General features: G+C 23.7%; 3 protein-coding genes across 5 annotated transcripts in view; 1 reads left to right on the top strand and 2 right to left on the bottom strand.

Annotated features, from left to right (window-relative positions):
• Nucleotides 1-4,853: 4,853 nt before the first annotated feature.
• LOC126910424 (alkylated DNA repair protein alkB homolog 8-like) lies at nt 4,854-6,160 on the bottom strand. The gene is made up of 3 exons (XM_050692987.1): nt 5,880-6,160; nt 5,531-5,686; nt 4,854-5,475 (listed from the first exon to the last, which is right to left on the bottom strand). The coding sequence occupies exons 1-3, from the start codon at nt 5,934-5,936 to the stop codon at nt 4,885-4,887; spliced, it is 804 nt and encodes a 267-aa protein (XP_050548944.1). The 5' UTR covers nt 5,937-6,160; the 3' UTR covers nt 4,854-4,884.
• A 133-nt stretch (nt 6,161-6,293) lies between these two features.
• Nucleotides 6,294-11,046, top strand: part of LOC126910410 (major facilitator superfamily domain-containing protein 6-like) — an 18,108-nt gene continuing 13,355 nt past the window's right edge. Inside the window, exons 1-2 of one of the 3 annotated variants that reach the window (XM_050692961.1) lie at nt 6,294-6,658; nt 6,790-6,887. In XM_050692961.1, the coding sequence (XP_050548918.1) occupies nt 6,821-6,887 (67 nt within the window). In that variant the 5' untranslated portion in view covers nt 6,294-6,658; nt 6,790-6,820. The other 2 variants (XM_050692963.1, XM_050692962.1) reach the window with 2 other exon arrangements.
• LOC126910431 (mRNA turnover protein 4 homolog) lies at nt 9,649-11,040 on the bottom strand. The gene is made up of 5 exons (XM_050692994.1): nt 10,842-11,040; nt 10,617-10,779; nt 10,184-10,333; nt 9,870-10,101; nt 9,649-9,799 (listed from the first exon to the last, which is right to left on the bottom strand). Exons 1-5 carry the CDS (start codon nt 10,867-10,869, stop codon nt 9,707-9,709), a joined length of 666 nt encoding a protein of 221 aa, XP_050548951.1. The 5' UTR covers nt 10,870-11,040; the 3' UTR covers nt 9,649-9,706.

Here is an 11,046-nt window from a genome sequence, read left to right as displayed (position 1 = left end):
AATATTGTTGTCGTTAAAGTAATAACACGGTGATATTACTTTATTTTTGAATGTTCAATAGGGTGGAACGAAATATTGAAAATATTGATAATTGAATTCTATAAGAAAAAAAAAGTTGCAATTTAGTTTCCTGATTATGGGAGTTAAAAAAAAAAAAATTTTTTTATATCTTCNTGGGAGTTAAAAAAAAAAAAAATTTTTTATATCTTCAGGTGCCGCAAGAGGGTTGAAAAATTTGACTGTGAAGGTAATTTTTTCGTTTTTGTCACTTATCTTTTAATCTATTCTATCTATTCACAGGAAAAATTATAGAATTAAACTTGTAAAACTAAATGTTTACCATAAAAAATGTTATTAGCAAAAAAGCCATATGCATAATACTTAGTTATTAAAATTAAAAAAACAACATATTTTTATCTTTACCGTTGAAATCGTTTATACTAGTTTATTTAAATATTTCAGACGAAATATTCAACATACAATAAAAATATTCGTATAAAAATTGTTTAGAATTTAATTTTTTATAATTTTTGTTGTGTGTATCATATTTTTTATCAAACGTAGTTGTTTTAATCAAGTATTAGTTTGCAAAAAAAGTCTTTTTCCCTCCAACTTAGTATAAAAGTGTTAATATCTTTTAAAATATTGGTTCAAATTTTTTTATCAACTGGATATTTTTTTATTTAAATTACCCGTTATAAAAAAAATAGATTTTTAGGAATATTAATAGTAGAGTGGAACGAAAACAAATTTTATTTTGCAAATTCTAATATTATTAGAAAGTTGTAGTCCATAATCAAATATGTGTATAAATAATCACAATCTTAAAAATATTACAAAATTTTACGAAATTTACAGAACACATTACTTAAGAGTTTTAAATATATTTTTGATTTATTGTAATGTATTAATTTTTTATATAGGTAAAAACATTAACTTAATTAAATTGAAAATATTTTTTAGAATTAAAATGAGGCATAATCCTACGAGACTCAATCCTAGCCCTTATAACACCATCCCTTCTAGCTGGTCCGCATACAGCTGTAGATGTTTCTGTTATTAATTTTATGCTTCTTTCGACAGCTTGTGTATGACAAGGTAAATAAAAAATTTCTAAGGTGTTCTTCTTGTGACTTAATACAATCTAAAATCCAATTGAAATTTAAGTTATTATAAAAATTAAGTGAACAAGTGTACCTGTCTTAAGGTGTCTTGATCAATGTTAGATGTAAGTGGAGGTTCAGTGACTTGATTTTTTCACCAATCAATTAGTTCAACGTAGTCTTTAGCATTAAAATTTAATGGTGAGATTTCAAAAGAGCAAATCGATTGATAATTTTTATTCTGCCGAGCATAAATAATTTTGGACAAAGTTATTTTTCTGATGGCGTAACCATTATCGAGTAACATACATATCAGTATATTTTTGAATGAGCCAAAATACGCATTTCGTTGAATAACAGGGTCAATAATTTTTAATAAGTTATTAAGTAGATACCGTGAATATTTCATGGTCCTCCAAAGATGTTTTGATCCAGATGTACAAAATGGATTAATTTTTATATGAAACCACATGGAACCATACACTTTTAAAATAAATTCAGTTAAAATTTTCAAATTTTCTGTTGGAGAACTCGTACTAATATATAGACGTAAAATTCGATTTGCAGTAGTAAGCCACCTAGAGTAGGCTTGCTTCCCTGGATTTCTTCTAGATAAATCAATACTACACTTACCACTAAAAATACTTTGACACATTTCTAACAAATATTTTTGATCACTGCTAAAATCAACTTCATTTTTTAAAAAAGGTAAGTTGCCTTCAATACGGACAAATTCAACTACTGGAAGTTTGTGACATATTTCTAATTGTTTGCCTAGTGATCTGGAAAATCCATTGGGCCCTGATGTTTTTCCATCTAGGTGATTGAATAAATGACGCAAGGGAAGCTCGTTAGAATGGAGTAAACAAACAAGCCACTGCAGAAGTTTTTTTAAATATTCTTCTATTTGACGAATTACTTCTGTTTTAAAGCCGGTATTGGTAACTGTGCCATCACAACCAATCGCAATAATTTGTGAAGTACTTAAATTATTTGTTTCTAAAAAATGAATAATACTATTTTTAATTTCTAAAGCAGATCCACTTTTTGGTGTTGTATGACCAATGTATTTCGATTCTGGTTCTTGAATAAGTGATATATGTTCTTCAGTAATAATTTTTCTATAATATTTAGTTCCCTTTTGATGATTTATTATAGTTTTATCTTTACGTTCATCAAAATATAATCCTAAAATTAGTTCATTTTCTAGTTTTTGTAAATCTAAACGTTTTTTTTCTCTTGCTCTTCGGACTTTCATTCTATCTACAACACTGTTTTTATTATCTATTGAAATAATACCAATATCCTGGAGTACAGTACTTGCAATTTTATCAGCTGATCCATATGAAATTCCAGTTCTATCGCAAGCCAAAGCTAGGGCCGGTAACTTAAGTCTCATCTGTGAGTTTTTTTATATCAGATTATGATGTTGATGGTTTTGAAGTTATTGTAAAATCTTCGTCAGAATTATTATATTCATCATTAATTTCAACAGATTCATCAAATTCAATATTAACTTCATCTAAATTAGATTTCTCATAAATTTCTAATAACTTATGCCTTACAATTCGCTTTGCATCAACTTCTTTTCTTATAGCTTTTTTTTGAAACTTTTTAGTAGTTGAAATGTCAACTAGAGATATAAACATTTTTCTGGTTGTTCTTTGATCTTTAATAAATATTTGTTCAATATGTGAAACTTTTCAAGATTTTTCACTTATACAAGTACTAAAATCAACACATTTACATGCCGCAATGTCAAAAAGACTAATTCTTGCTTCAGTTAGGAGTTTTTCCAATTTTTTTTTATACGTCTCACTGACGTCTTCGCTGACGTTTGTATATTCCGATACTTGTCATAGTACGTTTTAATTAATTGTAATACTCGTGTGTGTGATACTATTGGAATTGATGCTTTGTGCCATATATTTTCTATGTTAGTTGCTACAATATCAGCTATAGAGCTTACACTTTGCTCTTTTGAAGTAATATCGGGTTTAAGTTGATGTTTTACATACAAATAATATTGCATAACGTCTTCATAAGTTGGTAATATATTATTAGTAAGTTCTTTAGCATCTCCAAAAATTAAACATTTTGATTTATTTCTTGTCAATACACCAGCCATTTTTAACAAATATTTAACACACGTTGCGCATAAAATTAACTAAACACGACTCTATACGAATGCACAGCGATATTAAATGCAAAAGCAAGTTCGTTTATTGAAGTGACAATGAAATATTATCGTTTCATAAATTTATTAAAATAAGATAGAGCATAAATAGAAAAACCCAGTAATCATAAGAAAACAATATTACTATATTTCAAATGGCTTACGGCACTTCTTAATTTTAAACTAGACTAGAGTAATTTTATAAGTGATATATAGGAACTAAAATACATATTACCCCAACTATTAGAAAGTTAAAAATCAAAATTTAGTTATTCAATCTACCTTATTACTCGATTAAAACAACTACGTTTGATAAAAAATATGATACACACAACAAAAATTATAAAAAATTAAATTCTAAACAATTTTTATACGAATATTTTTATTGTATGTTGAATATTTCGTCTGAAATATTTAAATAAACTAGTATAAACGATTTCAACGGTAAAGATAAAAATATGTTGTTTTTTTAATTTTAATAACTAAGTATTATGCATATGGCTTTTTTGCTAATAACATTTTTTATGGTAAACATTTAGTTTTACAAGTTTAATTCTATAATTTTTCCTGTGAATAGAATAGATTAAAAGATAAGTGACAAAAACGAAAAAATTACCTTCACAGTCAAATTTTTCAACCCTCTTGCGGCACCTGAAGATATAAAAAAATTTTTTTTTTTTTAACTCCCATAATCAGGAAACTAAATTGCAACTTTTTTTTTCTTATAGAATTCAATTATCAATATTTTCAATATTTCGTTCCACCCTATTGAACATTCAAAAATAAAGTAATATCACCGTGTTATTACTTTAACGACAACAATATTAATGAATTGATCAAATGTTATTTGTGGTACCTTATACTTTTACCTTTTAAATATTCTATTATGGTTATGTATACAGGGTATTTCACAATGTTCTGGAATTTTGTCATAAGAAATATAAGTGGAAATGTTGAAAAATCATAAGACACTGTAATCTGTATTATAAAAGTTATATAGAATATATTATTTAAAATATATATATTATTTAATTTATAAAATTTTTCAACTCTCTTGCGGCACCTTAAGTTATTAAAAAATTTTTTTTTTAACTCCCATAATCAGGAGAGTAAACTGCAACTTTTTTTTCTATTCGAATTCAATTATCAATATTTTCAATATTTTGTTCCACCCTAATATTCATGTTTATTTCAAATATTCATTAATTCAATAACACATATTTAAATAATATAATTTTTTAAATTTTATAATGTAACAAAAAAAAAATTTATTTATTGAAAAATAAATCAATAAAAATTAAAAATAAATAATAAATATAATCTTGCATAGTAATAACAAAATTATATTATACAAAGTCATTAATTAACTATGCCTCACGCTAAAACTTTAAAAGTATAAATCAGACTATAATTTTTAATTTTCAAGAGTTTTTTTATTTTCATAGTATCTTATGTTATATAATTTTCAAAAAAAATAATAGTAGACTTTATATTTTTAAAGATTTTGTGTAAGGCATAGTTTATCATTTACCTTGTATTATATATAAAGTGAATCAAAATGAAGAACAAAAAACTTTATTATAAACCAATATATAGTATTTTATTTTAAGTATTTAATAATTTTTCAAAAATTATACACCAGTTTCCTTGATCATAATAATACTCAATAATTTTACAATTTGAAATTCTCTCACACAAAGACTTTAATTCTGTTTCTTCAAAGACATGATAGAATCTAAGATGTGTCACAGGATCTTTGTCATTTAATTTATTTTTATTTAATTTCCATGGTACTAATAAGTCATTATGTATAAAGTTAGAACGATTAGTATGAATTGGAAGATCCAATTCAATTTTTTCTACATGATAATGATTACTTATTGTATCATTAACTGAACTTGAATTTTTTATATGAGCTTTTTTCTGTTTTAAATATGTTGAAGGTGTTTCATTTCTTTTCTGTTCTTTAGCCCAAACATAAATAAGTGCTTGACCACCTTTTCTTAATACTCGAAATATCTCGTTTAAGGCTTTAAATCTTCGCTCTGATGTTGATAAATGGTGGAGAACAGCTATATTTATACAGAAATCAATACAATTTGAACGTAACGGTAATTGAAGGCAATCACAATTAAAAACTTGGTGATTACGGCTTTTGCATATTTGGGCTAATTGAGTACTTCGATCACAACCTACCTATAAAATAATAAATATTAAAATCTATAGAAAATCTATAAAATTCCTTACATACTTGAAAATTTGTAGAATTACTTGTGAAATATTTTGCATTTCCACAACCAACATCTAAAATTATAGATCCTGGTTCAGCTTTATTAATGAATTTAACAACATTAGGCCATGGTTTTTGTCTAGTGTCACTAAAATGGGATGCAATATTTTCATACACCTAAAAATAATTTTTATTACTATCTTAAAAAGAAGTCAACTAGTTTTAAGTAATACAAATCTCAACTATGAAAAAAAATTGAATTTTAAAACTAGGCAAGCAGTATAATTATTTATTTTAATGTAGGCATATTTTTTTAAATGTAATTTTATAAAATTAAATTGACTTTTTTTAAAAAGTAGAGGATTCTTACATTATGTACATGCTGAAATTCTAACTGTGAAGCATTTTTTTCATTTAAGGATATCATTATAAATTAATAATTAACGCTTTGAAGTTAAATTAAATAAAAAAAAACTATTTTAAGAACATAGATGTTATGTTTAAAACATTTTAGATAACATATTCGTAATAATTTTTAAATGATAAAAGACAATCAATGAGACTTATAAATCGAAATTTTTATTGTTTATATTAAAAAATGTATGTCAAATTATCTCCTTCCTTCGTAATACAGACTTAATATATTCTGTATTAGTATATAAAAAAGCCACTTTTGCTGGTTATACATATCATAACTTTCCCACCAATAACATGTGGTTTAAATTGTTATCTTATTAAACATATTTTTTTATCAAAATTAATATCACTATTGGACTTCACTGTTTAATTGTCACATTTTTTTATTCCCTAATTTGTATAGCAATTTAATTGTTGGCTCAATTGGCTAATACATACCATTGTGTTTTAATTGAATTATTTGATATGTTTTATACTAAAGTTACTTGTTTGAAATTATATTGGCAGTGCGGTTAAAAACTAGTCATTATATAAATATATATTTAAGTAATTTAAGTTTAATAAATTTTTATTTATTTATTCTTGTTAAATTTAATAAAAGTAAAAAATGTGTTTTAAATAAATATGTAGCCATCATAATTATTGACGCTTAAAAATAAAGAGAATTTTAAATTAAAGTAATCATTTTAATAATTTGAATAATAAACACAAAAATTTACAAACAAAATAAAGGTACANTCATTTTAATAATTTGAATAATAAACACAAAAATTTACAAACAAAATAAAGGTACATTACTCAGTTGATAGTTGAATAAAATAATGTATTAATTTTTATAATTACACTCTCCATTATTATTTCAGCTTAATTTGTTAAAAAATAAAATTGTTCAAAATGCCTTTAATTCAACTAGATGTAAAAATGTTGCCAATGAAAGTTCATTATTTCCTTTACATGGGAGGTAAGTAAATTTATTTTTATATAAAACTTTTTCTAAAAGTTAATGTTTTTTTAACAGTTTATAATATTTAAAATAGTGATAAATACTTTCATTCTGACCTACTAACCTAAATAGTTTATATTTTGCTTAATCTGTTGTAGTCTGTGTTATGTAATAAGTTATGAGTTATTGAGTTTTTTATAATGAATATTTTATTTTATAATTATCATTTTATGTACTGAATACACATTTATAAAAAATATGTATTATTTTCTCTAAGAAGCCAACATTGCTCTATAGATGATGTTACTTTTGTTTACTATAATATTGAAGATGAGTCTTTAGTGAAAAGTAAAATTACTCCAATTGTTAAAGTGGTTTATACAAAAGGCCTTTGTCAAAATTTTTTTTATTTTGAGGAAATTTCCTAACTCTTTGTAAATAAAATATTGATTGTAATTAATAAAGTTATTGTTAAGGAAATAAGTAAATATCTGTAATTTAAGTATTTTGTATCAACCTGTCTATGAATTCTGAAAAGTGTAAAGTAGTGACAGTATCAAAAATTATAAATGTGGACTAGTTTCCTTTATTTACATTCATCAGTAATTCAATGAAACCACCTGAAATTCTTATAGAGAAGGAGCATAAATAACTTTTGCAACTTTATTTTCTTCATAATAAACTACTCATTGCATCAGTCTTAGTTAAATTCAATTTTTTGTTCATGTAAAATATTAAATACTTAATGTGTTTCACATTTAGTATGAGAACTCATACAACTCAAGAGTAAAATTTACTACAAAATTATAAAACAAAAAAGTGACTTGTGCACCTTTTCTTGTACATTTCCCAATTGTACTATAAATTTTAATAATTATATATAATGCCATCGATACTGTGTTATATAAACTTAATATACTGTACACTAATATATATTCATATACAAAAATAAAATTGCCTAACATTAACAAACTGTAAGAGACAAACGGTAGGTTGGAAGAAAAAAATTACAAGATAATAAATTTTTGTAATTATATTTTTTATGACATCAAATAAAAAATAGCAGAATATTTAGCAGATTTTATTTAGATTGTAAAGTGGTATAACTTATATATGTTTATATCATATTAAATGTAAGTTTGGAATAAAAACTTGTGCATTTATCTCAAAAAATGCATTGACAAATACCCCAATTCACCCTACATTTTCTCAATTTATCAATCATAAAATAANAACTTGTGCATTTATCTCAAAAAATGCATTGACAAATACCCCAATTCACCCTACATTTTCTCAATTTATCAATCATAAAATATTTTTTATGTTCATTCCTTATACTTTTCAAGGGTGTAAATTCTATTTTTTTTAAATATCAATATTCATAATTAACTAGATTATTTAATACATAATGATCTAATTAAGAAAATGACAAATAGATAACAACTTTTGTTCTAATATTTCAGAAGTTATTAATATTTTTATATGTGGGAGTAGAAGTATGGCCAAGAAGGTAAAAATAAAGGCACCCACGCCTCATCTCCAACTATTACTTTTAATTATAATTATATATATCATCATATGTAAACAAATTTTTTGTGTTTTTATATATTAAAAAAAAAAAATCAAATGTCTGCAAAATATGGTGACAATATTTATAAATTTAAGTTTAACAAAATTTTTAAGTTAAAGACTAATAGAAAAAATAAAAGCAAACTTGATTTGTGAAGGTGAAACATTAGGTAAAGGCTCTTAAGAACTGTTTAAAATTTTTATTTCATGTATTGTATATACATGTTTAAAATAATGATGCACTAAAATTTAGCCAAAATTATTCCAGGGTCCCTTTTAACAAATGGCTATTAAGATTAAAGCTAGATGAATTATTTTATAGTAAGAAATTGCCTTAACTTGTTTAATAATTTATAAGAGTATTGTTTTCAAATTTATTAATAATTTTATAGATTCAATAATGCTAGCATTTAAATGTATAAATAATTAAAAAAAAAGTGTCTTTATTATTACATCTTTATTTTATTACAAAATTTTTATTTTTGTTAATTGATGTGGCTCTCACTAATCCAGAATTTTTTCTAGTAGGGCAAATAATTTGAAGTTTCTAAAATACTTTTTTTTTTTTTACTAAGGGGCAATAAAAATTTAGTAGCAAACTATGTTGGTCTGGAGCATTACATTTAAAATTATGTCACTGCTTAGAAGCTAGTGAAACTTATTCTAACCTTAAGTAGATGTTTGATGCGTATGTTATTATTTTATTAGGTTTATCAATTGAGATTAAGATGCTATAAAAGTATTATATAATTATATAAATATATTTGATATTTAGTTAAAACATGCCTTGTGCTATTCAACTTAGAAAATTATACTTTTTTATCTGATAGCTTACTACTTAATTGATTCTATGGAATGATTCCTTGAGTGAATAAGATTTGTAAATACCAGTTAATAATTTGAAAAGTAGAAATGTATAAAACCTGCTTCCAATTAATTGGAAACCATTTTTCATCATAAAATTAATTTCAATAATTTGGCTTATAGAAATCAAATATTAATTAAAAATTAATTGAACTAGTATAATTAATATAGATTATAATACAGGAAAATAAAAATTGACTGTTTAAAACAAATTAATTATATTTTTCATTTACTAATCGGAAGAAATTCATAAAAACTCTTTTAGAACTAATTTTTAATCTGATAAGCATTTGAAGAATTTAATAGGAATTAATTAACTTTATCAAAGTTAACATATAAAACTATGTTTAGAAAAAATATTACAGTTTATTTAACAATTATATAACACAAAAAGAATATCATTGTTATTCACTGAATAATGTGTGAAAACTTCCATCTTTTGACCAAGCATATTTCATTGTTATTTTAAACATTGCCATTTTATGCCCAAATAATTTCTGTAAAAAAGAAAATTATTTTATTTTATTTATATAAATATAATACTTGATATGTTTTTAATTAACTTACTAGTAATCTAGATTGCTCTGGAGTAATTAAAGCACCCTCCTTACAAATTGTGTGTTCCTTTAGAACTTGAATTACTCCTCGTTGTAGACTAGTAGGTAAACCGAGTTCTCTTAATGATGGTTCCATAGAATGAATAAATGAGTCTGGAAGTGGTCCTTCATTTAATATGACAGAATATGTGGCTCGAGTACCAGCTCTAGGATATTCAGGTTCAGAGTAATTTTCAAACCATCTATTAAATTTTATTTTAATGAGTTATATGATTAACAACATTTATTATAATTAGATAATTTAATACAAATTTCAATACATACTTAACTACATCATGAACTGGTCTATTGGTAAATAATAATCCACATTGTCCTTCAATTTTTTGTGCTAATTTATGTAAGTTATTATGTATTTCTTCTTGAGCTGTTTTACCCAAAGCATAAGCCATAACTTTATTTTTGCCAAAAAAAAATCTTAAAAAAATAATGAATATCAACTTATTATTATGTAGATTTTTTATTGTTATTTTTTTAGAATTTCAGTCAAATAATCAATACGTTTTTTAATAAAAAAAATTAATAAAGTATATTTATAAAATTAAAGAATGATGATATTTTATACATAATAACTTAGTTAACATAACATTCATTTTAAATTGATTAATATTTTTTGTAGTTTTATTACAGTAATATTATTAAAAAAATTATATAATTATTATCAAAAAGTACCCACATAAAGAAGAAGAATAGTAAATACCTGCTGTCTTTCCATTCATTTCGAACATCTTTTAATTTACCATTTCGCATATTGTCAGTATAAAATACGAAAATGTTTTCATAATGGTCAACAGCATCACGTAGTTTCTCCATTATAGATTGCTTTAATTTAGAACCTTGTTTAGTAGTTCTTGTCAATGAAACTAAATAAGAATAAAAATGTTATGAGTATTTCATTAAATTAAGTTCTTAAATTTTAACTTACTTTTTTTGTCTCTTTTAGATTTAGGCATTTTTAACTATTAATAATTAATTTTTCTTAGTAAATAGAAAGTACAAGGTTGATTTTATAATTTTACTCTATAATCAACTAGTTAACTAAATATATAAAATATAAATCTACAAGATTATTGTGTATATAGTGAAAATTGTTTAATGTTTACATTAACCCTAAAACTCACCAGATATAC

The sequence above is a fragment of the Daktulosphaira vitifoliae genome, unplaced genomic scaffold (genome assembly GCF_025091365.1).
Source record: "Daktulosphaira vitifoliae isolate Bord-2020 unplaced genomic scaffold, ASM2509136v1 Scaffold_1, whole genome shotgun sequence".
NCBI lineage: Eukaryota > Metazoa > Arthropoda > Insecta > Hemiptera > Phylloxeridae > Daktulosphaira > Daktulosphaira vitifoliae.
The sequence above is the reverse complement of the archived record's forward strand: the minus strand, read 5'-3'. Positions and strand labels throughout refer to the sequence as shown.

Coding starts and splice junctions, on each gene's coding strand:
- LOC126910424 (XM_050692987.1), bottom strand. CDS start 5,936: ATGATATCCTTAAATGAAAAAAATGCTTCACAGTTAGAATTTCAGCAT. Junction 5,687..5,879: donor AATTTCAGCATGTACATAAT/GTAAGAATCCTC, acceptor AATTATTTTTAG/GTGTATGAAAATATTGCATC. Junction 5,476..5,530: donor GTAATTCTACAAATTTTCAA/GTATGTAAGGAA, acceptor ATTATTTTATAG/GTAGGTTGTGATCGAAGTAC.
- LOC126910431 (XM_050692994.1), bottom strand. CDS start 10,869: ATGCCTAAATCTAAAAGAGACAAAAAAA. Junction 10,334..10,616: donor AATGAATGGAAAGACAGCAG/GTATTTACTATT, acceptor TATTTTTTTAAG/ATTTTTTTTTGGCAAAAATA. Junction 9,800..9,869: donor CAGAGCAATCTAGATTACTA/GTAAGTTAATTA, acceptor TCTTTTTTACAG/AAATTATTTGGGCATAAAAT.